The sequence below is a fragment of the Myxocyprinus asiaticus genome, chromosome 28 (assembly GCF_019703515.2).
Source record: "Myxocyprinus asiaticus isolate MX2 ecotype Aquarium Trade chromosome 28, UBuf_Myxa_2, whole genome shotgun sequence".
In the NCBI taxonomy this organism is placed as follows: domain Eukaryota; kingdom Metazoa; phylum Chordata; class Actinopteri; order Cypriniformes; family Catostomidae; genus Myxocyprinus; species Myxocyprinus asiaticus.
In genome coordinates, this window is record NC_059371.1 from 5,270,368 (window position 1) to 5,286,037 (window position 15,670).

Sequence of the window (15,670 nt, forward strand, 5' to 3'; positions counted from 1 at the left end):
ATAACACTGTTTTTTTGTCTTCACAAAGGCAACTACAAAGTGGAGGGAAAAAAGCACTTTTAATGTAATAACGCAAACAAAGCCTAACACCGTGCAGATTTCTGACGTGGTGCTGCGTCGATTGCCACCTCGATCAGCTGCTGTGTGCCGTCTCTCTGCTATTGAAAATGAATGGAACACCATGTGTAGGATATCCTTTGTAAAAATTTCATTAGGTCACTTCATGTTCAGAAGTTTAACCCTTTTTAAAGTGACTGAAAAGGAAATGATTCACACTGAAATAACCGAGACAATAAGATGATAAGCTGCTGTTTTCTTTAAGAAAAGAAGAGAAGAGCGTGTACAGTCGGCGTAAAACCAACGCATCCATATCAGCACCAAAGGAATTGAACGGCGACAGATCAAACAAAAACATAGACATAGTTATCAATTAGACTATGTAAAGAAAACGAATTGACTGTTCCACAGAGATCAGATATAGCTGGCAAACTGCACATACACTGATGCAATTACTTAGCTGTTATTAACATAATACAAGTTCAAATATTACATTCAATATATAAATGTTGGACTGCCTTTTTAGTATTTTTCCCTTTCTGTCCTTTTCTTCTTCAAGCATTATTTTGTTAACATTGAAATTGAAAGATTGAAACATTTATTGTTAAATTTAATTAAGTCTCTTTATAGTCGTATTCCATCTCTGTCCATTTCGTCACATTCCATTTCTCGAATTCAAACATTATTTCAATAACATTCAAACTTGAAAGTTTGAACGTTTATTGTGAAATGTAATATATACATTTACAATTGTTTTAATTAATATGTAAAATAGTCTTTATAGTCCCATTGTCCCTTTTCTTTTCCATGTTTCTCATATTTGTTTGAATTCAAACGTTCAAAACATTCGAAATGTGATTCTACAACGTTCAGATTCAAAAGGTCAAAATGTTTGACTCCCTTTAAAGTCTCTTTCCCTTTCTGTCCTTTTCTTCTCCCTCCATTTCTCAAAATAGAACAGACTTGAAAACATTTGAATTTGAAAGTTAGAAGCATAGTCTATTAGTCTGTAAAGCAACACTCTATCTCTGTCCTTTCCTCCTCCCTACATTACAATCTCTTTTTTTCTCTTTCCAGAACATGACTCACTAGATCTCTAGAATAAAAAGCAAACACAAAGCAGGAAGGAGAGGACAGAGGAAAGGCGCGTGGAATGTGAAGAATTCCAAACGGCACTCTGTTTATGGAAATTAACAATGTGGTTGATACCAGTACAGTCGGACCTGTTTCCTGAGAGAGAAGTAAGTGATGAAGACAAGAGCACACTCATCTCAGGTTCCTCGGTTCAGTTCTGTTAGACTGGTGCTAAGGACCCTTTAAAGGAGTTAATAGTGATGTGCCAAAGATGATCTGGTCTGAAAATGAAGTATGAACTAAGAATATCTTCTTAGTCACCCTGTACATTATTCAAAAGAGTGCTTTCACAATACACACTATTTCCAGTGTGAACAACCACAGCTCTGATGATAAAACAGTGGGGCAGGACTATCTGTTTATTGACCAATATTTGCAGTATAATAGATAATCCATATACAGTCTAATGAGTTTTATTTTTATTTTGGGGTGAAAAAGGACCAGGACATGTTTGTTTTTTTGTATTTTTTGTTTTTTTTTAAAAAGTTCTCTGCGATTCCCCCAGGGGCAGTTCTAAAGGGGTGGGGGTGCACTGGGTGGGGCCAGTGCCCCTGTGTCAATAAGTCTGGCCACCTCAGTGCCCCCCACTAAATTTGGAGTGCTAGAATGGTTAGAGGGTTTGCTTATTGTCCTTCACATTTAGACTTCTGTGACCAACAGACAGGGTGAAAATTTACTTTTAAGTTTGATATTCGTTACATATTTGCCAACGGTGCGTAAGGGATCGTCTAAAAAATCGCTGAACATCGCTGGCGTCCAAGCATTCATTTAGTTGACTTGCATATTCTATCATAACAAACACCCTGTTATAATAAAGAACATTCCACTTTCTAAAGATATTATGTATAACTTAGTCTACATGTCAAATGAATGAATACTTGGACATCGCCAATGTTTCAGCGCTGTGGGCGTAATGTTGAGACGGTTCCTTACGTACGCTAGGCAGGCAATGACACGCATTTGTATCTTGGCATAATTCTGCAACAAGCCTTGAGTGTTTTGAGTACAATGTTTAATGTCTCTGTGATATAGTTACAGACTCTTTAACCTAATTGTACAAGTGATATCTTTGCATTCTGGAAGCATTGGTTGAAGTTTCACCATTAGTTCAGCATTTTTGGACCTGACAGGTCCTGCCTCAGTTCTTCTAAATGTGCGTTCTACGTGCTGGTTTGGGAAACCAAACATGACAGTTTTCATCATAATAAGAAAAAAGTTAATTAAGATTACTTTAATAGCGCTATTTCCCCACATTATAATGACTAATTGTGTTCTGTATTGTGGAGATTTTCTGCCAGATTGAATGCATTAAGCCCAACTCACTTACACATATGGCCTGTTTAAGGTAGCGGTGGCCGACACCTGTGAATAGAGGTTTAAACCTCACCTAAAACTACCCCATTTGAAATGAGCGGGTGACACACCCCTCCTTCAGGTGCAACCGGTCAGTGAAATCCAAAAGACAGGGTGTATTCAAGTAAAGTGCAGTGATTCAAATGTAAATGACTGGCTTTTTCATCTCTTCTAAAAAAACAATAGGGCTACTCGGCAAAAACTTGCTACTCTTCCATCCTTTCCCCCATCCATTTTTCTGGCTATATAAAAATAAACAACATCATGAATATCGCAATGATTTTAAAGCACTTTTTATTTGGCTGGTTGAATATTAATAATACATTTGTGATACTTTTGTTGGCAAATTAAAATCAAGCAACATCATGAATATTGCGTTGTTAGATGAGTTACCCAAGCCTCCTGGTTTCCCAACTCCTGAGTATGAGACCGTTAAGACAGAAATGTTTTTATAGCGTCTTTGATTTACATTTTTGTAGCACAAATGACAATAGAGGCAGCGATTCAAGAATTTGTTTGTGTCATCACTAAAAATTTTAACAAAAAAAGCTCACGTGGCACTAATATGTATTGCTTTGTTATTTATACTGTGTATTGGTGCTTATAAATGAAAATGGTTAAATATCAAATAGCATTCTTCATTTAGTGTTCATTTAGTGAAAAGCAGTGTGGAAAACATGCTTAAAATGAGATATTTACTGTTTTAGCTCTAAACTGGCCACAATGGTTGTTTGGTTGAAATGACTGTTGTTCCTTTGATTAAAAAAAAAGAAAAAAAATCACTATTTAAGCCAATTCAGAGCATATACATAAATATTAAGATTTTTTTTAACTATATCACCTAGCCCTAGTATCAGGCCTGGATCTTGACAGTTAAAAATGTAATATCACTCAATATTTTCGTGTACTGTTTTGGTTGAAATGTCTTTACCTGCAATGGGTTTTTCTAAAGTAGTTAGATTCTAAAGTAGTAGTCACTCTGACACCGTTTTACTGGGTGAGTAATCGCTCCAAATGATTTAGCACGTGAGTCAGCTGTCAGAATGATACAACCTGAACCGCGAACGTACCCATTAAGACCTTTGTGCTAACCCATTTGAACAATTCATTGAAAAGAACCGATTCAAACTACTGATTAAAATGAATCGGACATCTCTACTCCTTCTGATACCGGATAGAGAAGGCTACATGCTGAAAGTTTACTGACTTGCGAGTAATATTTACAAATCCATTTTTATTGCTATTTCTGCTATTGATTGATTTTATTGCCATATTTATGAGTTATGGTTTTGTTAACTGACAAAAAAAAAAAAAAAAGAAAAAAAAAGTGAGGTCAAGAATCGAACCCGGGTCTCTGGCACGCAGATCGAAAATTCTTCCACTGACTATACAGCCACAATTGAAATAAAACGTAACTCTCATATTAATCATTTACGTCTATGCAGTATGACTTATTTTAAATTGCGGTTCAGAATCACGTGAGGAAATTATGCCGGCCGAAATAAAATGAGAATGCATTTCAATTAATTCTTTTGGTTGCGCTTGGTGGGAGGCAGAGGAACATTTTTTTGGGGGGGGGGGGGGGGCAAAGCCCTCCCCTTCACCCCCCTAGATCCGGCCCTGCCTAATATTATGAGATCTTAGAAAACCAAACTCTATATCATTTTCCTCACAAATTAGATTTCACTTTAGTATATTTCATAGTTTCAGATAGCACTCTAACAGGAAACTAAACTGATATAATTACTTTTACCCAAAAACACTGAAACTAGACAAACTAATTTCTGTTGATGCCTAAACTCTACAAACATTGATGAAAGTGGTGCTCTACTGAATAGCTTATTTTTGTCCACAACTGCGTTCAGCCTCTGAGAAAACACCCAAGACAAACAATAACGAGGCGAGAGGATAGGTTCCTTCAGGATGAAACCACCAAAAACCCTCAGTGACCTCAGTGTGACTCACTGCTTATCTTGGAGCGTCCTCTTGAACAAAAATGTGCTCAACACGCATGTGAATCACATACATCCATACACACATTCATCTATGAACACATTAAAGATGGGCATGAGAGTTCATAAGAGACATTTGCAAATGTTTAACTTGGTATGCGCATATCATTTCAAAAGTGTGATATAAGATGGTGAAAACAGCAAGACATAATACAATGCGTCTAATGAATACGCTGGCAATTTCATAAATAGTGCAGGTGGAGCTCGCTCTATCACCTCCCTGTCCAACGACAAGCATTTTTTTTAATTGAGTCAAAATGACCAAAATGCACATCCCTAGAACACACACATACCTGCAGGGGCAGCAGTGTGTTGCTGTTGTTGTCGGTACGGAACATATTTTCTTCGATCCAGGACTTTGGTCCCAGGGAGCCAGCGGAGCGGGGAAATTTCGGCGGAGCGATGATGTTGCTGGAGAAAGGTTTCTTCATGGGAGATATTGAGCCGGGTACACCCATGCCACCCCCACGCCGGTGGTCTCTACCCCAGGACATCCCGCCAGAGTTCCAGCCGCCGCCCTGGTGGTTACCCCATGGAGACTGCTTCATCATGGGCTACAAACAGACAGGAAGTATTGTTAGTCCTAAAACAAACTCTATCCCAAAATAAACACCAATAGAACTCTGAGGCAAACCAGAGGTGGATTTCAGATGTTCAGCGATTTCCTTCTTGTCACATAATTACATAGTTTCAATGCAAATCAATATTTTATGTCCGTGTATTTGTTTAATTGGTTAGTGGCCATGTAATAAGCGGGATAATGTACAGTCAGTCGGTTGTTATCGCAAAATAAACCCCTTCAGGCTGATACAAGACTTCCACTTCGCGTTGGGGTCCTGATCACCCTGTTGGGTTTATTTTGCGATAACAACCGGCTGACTGTACATTATCACTTATTATTCCTTCCTGTTCCCCTGTGGCTGGCGCTGGAGAATTCTACAGTTAGAACGGCTTGTTTTTACAGTATAAAAGCGGCCTCTAGAAGTGACAATACCCTTCATATGGTGAATATATAGGCTATAAAAAGCTTAATTTGTTTAATGCAGAGCATTGTACCAGGTCCAAGTCTCCAACATTTAAAAATAAGAGTCCCAGGTGTGTTTCAGACATGTTTATAGTTAAAAGTCCTGCGTTTTGCGCCAAATTTTGGGGGGTTATTATTGGGATTTTTGTTACACAATAAACTGCATTTGGGATTTTGTTCATTTTGGACTCTTGTAGCCTCTTTGTCTGTGCCCATCATAGTAAGGAAAGAATAAGATTTGTTTTTAAACATTCTGTTAATCGATTTTAAAAACTGTCAGCTGATAAATCGGCTATCGGCCTTTCCCATGTTAGTTATCGCTATCGGCCAAATCCACTATTGATCGATTTCTATTCAAAGCCAACAAATATGGACTAAAAGCCACAAAACCCTATTGTGATCTCATGGGAGTCTTTTATTGTGCCGCATTATTTCTACATTACTGCAAGCCCTTTTGACATTTCACCGGATATGAGGATATGAATTATAGATATCAACTACTAGTTAAAATGCAATTTGCTGATATCAGTAATGGAAATACTATTAGTGAAAGTGCTAATTCTTGATATCAGTAATTATTACATTTGCACTTGTAAAAATGTTAATTCTTGATTTAAAAAATACCGTCATTAAAAACATAATTCTTGATATCTGTAACTGTATTTTCAATAATAGAATTTCACAGTGATCTTTCATTCACTCAGTTCAGTTCAAAATGCAATAACAGATATCTATAATTAATTTCTTACTAGTTATACTCGTAAATGCATATCAGCTATGTACTTCTTACTAGTAAAATAATCAACTATCAATAATTATATTTTTACTAGTGCAAATTACAACTAATAAAATGTTATTTTTTGATAACTGTAAATGAATTTTAACATCAGAATTTCAAATATCTGGAAATGTATTTTAGATTTCATTAAATTGAAAAGTAATTAAAAATGTCTTAAAAGGCTTTCTTACTAGTTACAATCACATTACAGATATCAGAAATTAACATTGCCACTATTTTGCATTTTTACAAGTTGTAATTCAATGGTGATATCAGATATGGACATTTGGTCTAGTAACAGTGTACAGTAATTATTGATATAAAAAATTATCAGTTTTACTAGAAAGAAGTGCATACAGTAGCCCATATGTATATTTGGATTTCCAACTAGTATGAAATTACTTATAGATATCTGTGTTTTGAACAACATTATTATGTTTTTTACTAGTTTTTGATTTCAAGAATGGATATTTCTGTGAGTAATTTTTCATATCAACAATGAACATTTTAACTAGTGCAAATGTAATTACTGATCTCAAGAATTAGCATTTTAACAAGTGATAATTGAAATGTAGATATCTATAATTCATATCTTGCACATTATTAAATGCCGAAAGGGCTTGCCATACTACATAAGTTAAGCAATGCGTGTATGTGGAAATTTGAGTGAGAGTGACTGCCGTAATCATCCATATGTGAGTGTGTTACTTTGAACGTGGCCAGGCTTGGCTCTGCTGTACAAATAAGAAGATTTAAAGCTTTACATCTAACATTCCACATCCTGTGTACACACTGGTAGCAACAACACACACTGTCTTTATCTTGGAATAAAAGACACACATGCAAATGCACTCTTTTTAAAGCGTAAACGCCAAACAATGACAAAAAGTCAAACAGGATGAGCACACTGTTGTATTCATCATTAGTGTCTGTGTCTATATTGCATTGTATGTACAATGCTCCCTTAAATGTGTGCCACACCCATCACCATGATGTCTTTGGTATGTAATTGGGTAATGGCTTTAGCTTGATTGTGTGTGGGTGCCAGACTGTTTGCATGTACAATCTGGTTGAGATTTTAAGGGACCTTGAGAGATAATGATAGTTGATGGTGTCTAGACACTGGGAAAGATGGTGTTGCATGTTATCACAATTGCAGCATGATGTAAACCACAACCCCACACAAAAAGCTCGACTCCTAGACTTAAGGCATTTTTATAATCCCATGCTAAAAGACACTGGCTTTGTTCAGAAGTAGCATACTACTCTTACAGTATTTTTGCAGCATACAGTATGTAGGAGAGACTGGGGCTAGTTGTCACACTGGAAATTTCTCACAAGGGCTTTACAGTATCTCAGTAAGATTTGAGACAAAATGTGTGTTTTCTCTAGCGGTGGTTTTGTATATTGGTTACGTAGTTTAAAACGCTCTTAAATTGGAATATTTTTGTGATTTTTATCCTGTTCTATCATGCTAATTTCCCTTTTTAATAACTTTTATGAAACTTCAACAAACATTTTTCAATTATACAATGCTTAACAGATGATTAAAACTGCAACTCTGCTCATATCCACCATTGAAAGCTGCTGCTGAAAAGTACCTGCAAGCGCAGTTGTCGCCCATGTGACGTCATGGTAATTTATTTCACATATAGGGCCACTCCTAAAGTCATGTGACCATCTCCCCCTCCTCCTCTACCTCACCCCCACATGACCAAACACAAACGCAGCAAGATGCCGAGGCCTAAAACTCAACCACCACTAGAAACTGAGATATTACCTGCAATGACATAATTATACGGTGTCTCGTGTCCATCTCGGTTTTTTCGGTTGGGACAAAAACCGTGTTTCCTACAGAATTTTGTTTTGCTGCAGAGAAGCTGCAAAACTGTCGTCACTGATTCAAACCAATAATTCATTTGTTTTGTGAGTCTTTTTAAGTGATTCATAAATGGCCAGCTCTTAGGGATGGGAATCGAAAGAAATGTAATGATTCCGGTTCCAATTCTGATTCCTCTTAAAGATTCCAGTTCCTTAACGGTCCCAGTAACGATTCATTAATTTTCCGTTTTCAGGAAGAATAATTTGGAAATAAGAGATTACATTTTTATTACATTTACTGCTTTCTGCACACTGTTGCCAAATGATCATTTCAAATCAAATGTACAAACTCAGAAATACATTTAAATCTATTCTTGTAAAAGGTGTGTTTACAGACTTTTTAGAGGCATAAATGTAATACATTAATTAATTCTAAAAAATTTTTAAAGGTGCACTCTTCAAAAGGGTATACTCCTAAATGAATTGTCATTTTGAAACATGCATAAAATCATAAGCACTCACAAGAGATGAGGACTCTAGTCATATCAGTAACCTTATCCACAATATTCTCAGTGAGTCCACTGTATTTCGCAAGGTGGGCGGAATTTCCGGTTTGCTAGCGGAAGTGCGATTGGTTGGCGTTTTGTGTGTAGCTGGTCTCTGCTTGCTTGCGTGTAATGTGGTTACATTCTTGCTTTTAAATGTTGTAAGATGTCTTATAAATTTCTCGGACCATGTGTGCAGTTAATGGTTATCCTAATAATCAAGCGAAACTAAAGTTTTATCTAAAACAGCAATGTTATGATCAGAAACCACTCGCAAAGCGCTCCAGTCCCAGATGCTGCTTCTTCCATCGGCTGCCTACAGAAGGATTGACTTAGGAACATCTGTTTGAAAAAGCTTTGGAATAATTTGTTTGTGTGCTCTTTTCACTTTATTGGCAAGAAGTCAACAGCCGGGATTACTTATGTTATCCACCGTTACGGTCCGGCTGCGATAGATGTCCAGAAACTGAGCGCAATGAATTACATAAAGAGAGCATTATTGTGCTAACAGGTGTTAACTGTTTTCATGCTGTGATGCTAAATGTATAAATTCTACAGTGGAAGACCATAATTATTAGATGACACATGTACAGTTACATTAGTGAGATGTTTTATCACATTTGAAATTAATTGTATTATGATTTTCCTCTTTCCTGCATTTTTCCTGCCTGCAATTCACATTGACTTTGCAGAATGTGCATGTCTTCCCTTAAGGGGGACGTTAATTCAGTATCAATTACATTTATTTGTACAGTTAGTGCTTTTAATAATACTTACTGTTTTATAGTTGCTTTACAGAGGACATTGAACTTTGGTGTACAATGTTTTAATGTATGTCCAAATAAATATGTTTATTTGAATTGCATGTAGTTCTTTTTGTATGGTACAGTTTATTGTGTGGCTGCTAATACATCATTATTTCCTACACAAGGACAATAAATTAAATCTATCATCAGGATCAGTTGTTCAGTCAACACTAAAATATTTCATGTAGGTTATAGCATTTAGATATGGATATTATGTATGTAAACTAACAATTATAAACCTAGATTGAGCTTACTACACAGTCATCTCCCACAACTGCAGCATGACAGTATCATCGCATAAGTCCTGCAATACACGAGCATCCTGCTGTCTAGACCTCCCCTGTATCTGCAGTAAGTACATAATCTCGGTACAACAAACTCTTCAGGTTCTGACTAGACTCATTATATGCTTTAAAATAAACAGAATTATCTTAAGTTCTCAAAACATGTTCAACTTTACAGCTGTGAAGGCGCTAATAGGCTACATCACTTTTCAGGTTAGTCTGCTCAGGTTCTTCCATCGATGGATAAAGACTCAACAAAATAACTAAAATGCTTCTATTTGTGATATTTGGCCATCCTCCTCAAACCTATAATTAATAACATATAGGTGGGGAATAACAATATCGCCTCGCTAAAATTCTGTGATCATTTCTGTCATTTTTAATGCTGCGTTAGTACATAACATACTGATTGTTTACGCTTAACCGGAAGTTCCGCCCACATCACCCTGTTATGCGTGCAGCCAGCGAAGATATTACACAATTAAAGGATATGTTTTTTATTTATTGTCTTTGTATAATTTCGGTGCAACTTTGTCTTTTTGTCTCATCACATCAAATTCAGCTACATGCCCAAACTTGGGTAAAATGGGCTATAATTTGTTTTGCAGTAACGCTGTAGATTCAGCATAGCGGCACAGCGCCACAACTTAATATCGATGCAGAGAGCACTGTGATAAATCTGCAAATAGAAAATCTCAGAAATAAAATATAAAGACATAGTGGCTTGTACTAAAATAGCCAACATATATATTAGTTAAAGTTATATGTATTAGCATAAGCATATTAGTGAAATGCCTGTGAAGGTTTAACTGCAGATTACAATAATAACAGCTTTCGCAAACAATGCAGCAGTTTAGCAAGGTGATGACATCTCTGGCCTCTAAGCCCTCAATACCTGATTTCACTAAGTGTCCTAAAGGTCGTGACATTTCTGGAATGTCACATGAAGCCCTTGAACAATATAACGGTGGCTCGTGCTTGATGGGCCTGTGTCTGCTGCGAGAAAATTTGACTGTAGTAAGAATAGCATACTACTACTCATACTATTTCTGCAGAATGAAAATTGTGCACAGTTCGATCATTTTTCGTATAGGCCTGAATAGAACACATGGATGACGAGTGCGTACTGCATGAAATAAACGTATCCTGCAATGCGCTTAACTTGACATTCCATTTCAAATTTGACAAATCAACTACAATAAATATCATTGTGATTTTTACCATCTCTATTTTTACTCCTTTGATCATAATACCAATTGTTAAGACATTTTTACACAAAATTATGATTCAAAAATGCTAAACTTTTATTCCTGTCACACTCTATCATGTGACATCAATGTAGTTCTTTTTTACTATTTCTACTATGTGAAATGTGGCAACACTTAACATGAATGTTTCATTTGTTAAGAGTTTATAAAGGAGTTTGTTAATGACTAACATGATAAATCATATATGTGCAGCTAGAGCAACATGCAAAATACTTTCCTGCAATATTTCCCAAAATAGTGAGCACTTTAACTTACATGTTATAAATGTTTAATTAATACACTTATTCATCCTTATATTAATCAAAAACATAAAATGCCCTAATTCATGATTCAACAAGTCCTCTTTTCAGGTTTTCATACCTATTCACAGATTATGATAATGCCTGGTGCATAACACCATACTGAACTTTATGTACATATGTTTTAAATGTTGACAACTCCTTAATAAACGCTTCACAGGTGTCCACTTTACATTGTTACATATGTTGAATAAGTGTTATTAAGCATTTATAACATATAAAGTAAAATGGCTCAATTTTTGGCAGGTATTACATGAAAGTCACCCTTTTAAGGATGTTGTTATAACAACATATTAATGATTAATAATGCATTCGTAAATGAATTATTAGTCTTTAATTAACCCCTTTATAATCAAGGGAATGATAATGTATGGTTAACTGAAATGTTTAGTGCTGCATAAAGCATACTGTTTGAGATGTTCATTTTAAAAACCTAGTAAGCAGTATACTGTATACTGTGTAGTATGCAGTAAGCAGTGGGCTAGTAATTAATTCCGAACACAGCCTATGCCTATAAGTAATTTTAAGGGAGAATCCTGATTATATATGTGTGTGTGTGTGTGTGTGTGTGTGTGTGTGTGTGTGTGTGTGTAGTTAAAGTATTTATATTCTATTTCCTTCCGTTTGGTCTGGAATAAGTTGACGCACTGGCAGGCCGTATTTGTTTTCAACGCACAGACGTCAAGTCACAGTGCCACCATTGAGCGCTGCAACAGTGTAGCGGTGCATTATGACGCAACATTTCAAGGCCGCGATAGCGTCACAATGACAGTTTAACAACTGCTTAATTCATCCTTAAGCATCGTCTGAAATACAGTTATTAATAGAAGGCTATAGGTTTTGTTTGATTCTATGAGTGTAAAGGAGATTGATTCATTGAGGTGGTTCGCTCACCTGGTGGTGGTTATAGTTGTTCCGCTGCTGCAGAAAGGCGCCCTGCTGCGGGGGCATCTGCGGGCTGACCGGGGACCGGCGGCTCTGCGGCTGCTGAGGGGGCACGTTCATCTGGGGAGAGAAGCTACTGCTGAAGCCCTGCACTGGGCACGGATTGGGCGAAAAGCTTTGGAAGAAGCCGGGGTTGATAGAGGACGGGATGCCATGGAAGAAGTTGTCAGGTTCGGTGGCGGGTATCGGGTTTATTGCGTTGGCGGAACTGGAGACGGGTGGAGGCGGGGAGTTCGTCTGAACGGACCACGGCGTTCCGAAACCGGGCAGGGTGGGGGAAGCCGAGCCACCGCCGCCGCCCCCGGGGATCTGCATCTCCTGATGGGGGAGGTTCGCAAAAGCGGATCCGAGCATGTTATTGCCACCGGTTCCATTTGCGTTGGTGATATGGTGGGCGCTGGGTGACTCCATTTGGATCCTGACCTTATTGGGATTCACGGGCGATGGCGCATTGGTATCGAGGCCCGCGGATGAGTAGGACTGTTGCGGCTGCGGCGGCTCAGCCTGCTGATGTATGTCCCGGTCGTGCTGAAGGTCACCGACTGTCTGCGCTTGACCTAGAGCGGAGAAATGGCTCAGATCGTGATCGGCGCTGCTGCTGCTGCTGCTGGTCTCGCTGGACTGAGAGGCTGTCAACCCCGCAGGCTCATCCTGCATGTTGCGCTGATGTGACGGGAATAGAGGGGATACCAGAGGCGAGCCGCAGGGGCGCACCGGAGAATAGGGTGTGAACGCGCCTCCACCGAACAGTGTCGTGCCGCTGCTGATGTTCGCTGTCTGCAACAAGCCGAACCCGTAATCACCCATTTATTTGCGTCCGGAAAAAACGCCAGCTTTCGTATTCCCAGGCCCTGTCAAGAACAATACGAGAATGCACAGTGTCCTGGAACTTCCTATAGCCTGTTTGGAGCGAGAGAGGAGGAGCTTTCGGTCGAGTCGGTCGCCTTTTTATTCTCTATATATATTTGCGCTCGCATTTAATCGTCTGCGGCTTTTTTTTTTTTTTTAGCCGTTCTACCTGTCCGTCCGACCGACCGCGCATCCCCCTCTTCGCGTTACCGGCTGATCTGCTGCTGCGGCAGAGGATTAAAACTCCTGCATGCGCGTCACTGCCGCGTCATAAGCATGCGTGACCCCGCCTGTTCTAGAGCCGCAGAGAGAGCCGCAATGTGCGCGTCACTCACTCATTCATTATTCAGGAGGTGCAGCAGCAGCACAGCAGACCAGTCCGGCCTGAATGCTGAGCTTTGTCACTCTCGGAAATATGGCAGCTGTTTTGTCAACGGCTCATTCTGGTGTTTTGCTGCCCTTTCAGCTGTAGCCTTTAACTATATATTTTTAGAAGAGGTAGGACGAATGGAGCATGCATGCGTGTATATACACCAGTAATGCTCAGAACCCAGACAAAATTATGAATATCGGCATATCATATTACCTATGCAGGCTCTTACTAAAAATAATCATGGTTTTATGTATTTAGTACTGTAGTAAAACCATGGTTAACTGTAATAAAGGATTGTTTCTTTTTCTCAGTCATGGATAGTGATATGGAAAAAAAAAAATTCTTAAGAGTACACCTTTAATACACACCATTTGGATTACATCATCACATGGCAGTGCAGTATTGACCTGTTTCATGTGACATCACTGTGTGACCGCCCCATGTTTGTGACCAAAATTCCATATACCTTCAATGTGCTATGCTGTGGGATGTGACAAAAGCGTTCTTCAGGAGTTAAACGCAGCTCTTACATTCATACAGACAAGATCATCACAGGTGTTTTGTAATACTGTGACCAAATCAGACCTGAAAACAACACAAACCATTTGTAAGGTCTGAATGAGAGATGTTTATGGTAACCTACTGGTGGCCGTGTGTACTTATCAGTCACACATCAGACCCGCCGGCCTACGGAGAGGAATCGTGGATAAAATACATGTAAATGTCTATGAAAGTCCAATATAATTGGCTATAATTGTGCTGTCTTCAGACACGTATGAAATATTCCTGGGACTTGCCATGGATCAAAAGCTATTTTTGATGTTATTCTTGATATCGTTTCACGGGTATTTGTCCATTCACCACCATTGTTTCCTACCGCTGATGGTCACAAATATGGCGACTGCGCGGAAAAAGTGACGTCATTGAAACAGGTCAATATTCTGTAGCAGGGACTGAAAACATTCCAAGGAACAAAAACAATGAATTTATTTTTATTTTATTTTTTTATTTTTTTGCTGAACGTAACCTAAAACGGGTACGAAGTCCTTTTCAATTGTTCCAGAGTGAAAATGTTCATTTTAAATGTTGGTAACCGGTCAATAACTGGTTAATTTCGCTCTGATACATTATTTTTGTTTTTGTTTTGTTGTTGTTGTTTTGTATGTGTGTTTTTTTTATGAAACCAACATCTAAATGTTTTTTCACAGTACACTTTCAGAGTACACCACTTCCTGTAGCCCTGAAAAATTAGGCTTCTCTCTTTTAAGTAGAACATGATAAGCATTTGCTTTCATTCTGAAGGAAACAGCTGCATCACACATTTCTTTGCCTTAATGCATGTTGTGGATGATGCCTTCTGTGACATGCTGAAGAACTTTAAGACAACTATATATAATCACAAAAAAAAAAAAAAAAAAAAAAAAAAAAAAAAGTGCGTGTCACAGATGTTTCCAAGTCTTCACTGAATTATTGTTAGATATGATGCATTAAAACAGATTTGGTGTTGCCAGGTTCTGACTGAGAAGCAGATCTGTAATTAAAACAAATAATAAAAATACAATTATTAAATAATTATTAAATGTTTAAAGTAAAATAATTTGGCCTGCATAATATGTCGTTTAGTCCAAACACGCCCAAGCAGTGTGTGCATGCATTCGGGAGAGAGAGATTTGGGCTATTAATGGATTTTAGATGGCCAGATGTATTTTAATTTGAAATATTTGAAATATTTTTGGGCACACATTTAATGTTAATAATACATTTACTGAAAAGACGTTACTTTATATAGGCTACTGTATACTTTGCTTGGTATGACTTCTATGCATATAATTCCCACACATGAAGGAAAATATTTCATTGCTTATTTTCACTTATTTTGGGTGAGGCAAGTATATTTTGAGCTTGTTTTTTTATTTCAGTCCCTTTTTTCTTGCAATTGGTATATCACCTAGTACAGTAGAGTACTGTCATAAAAAAAGAACATTATTAACTGTTCTTTCATTTCATTCTAACCGGTTACAATAGGAAAGGAGGCAGCGGAATGCCAGAACAGGAACAAAAAAAGCGTTTCTGTTCAGAACAAACCAAAAGAAAAACAAAAAATGTTTAGTCCCAGATACAT

General features: G+C 37.8%; 1 protein-coding gene across 3 annotated transcripts in view; it reads right to left on the reverse strand.

The window, feature by feature from the left end:
• LOC127418898 (cytoplasmic polyadenylation element-binding protein 2-like) overlaps positions 1-15,276 on the reverse strand; it is a 47,980-nt gene extending 32,704 nt beyond the window's left edge. For all 3 annotated transcript variants that reach the window (XM_051659796.1, XM_051659795.1, XM_051659794.1), the window contains exons 1-2: positions 12,276-15,276; positions 4,850-5,110 (exon numbers count right to left, since the gene is read on the reverse strand). In XM_051659796.1, the coding sequence (XP_051515756.1) occupies positions 4,850-5,110; positions 12,276-13,133 (1,119 nt within the window). In that variant the 5' untranslated portion in view covers positions 13,134-15,276. The remainder of the gene's footprint in view (positions 1-4,849; positions 5,111-12,275) is intronic.
• Between the last annotated feature and the right edge of the window lie 394 nt (positions 15,277-15,670).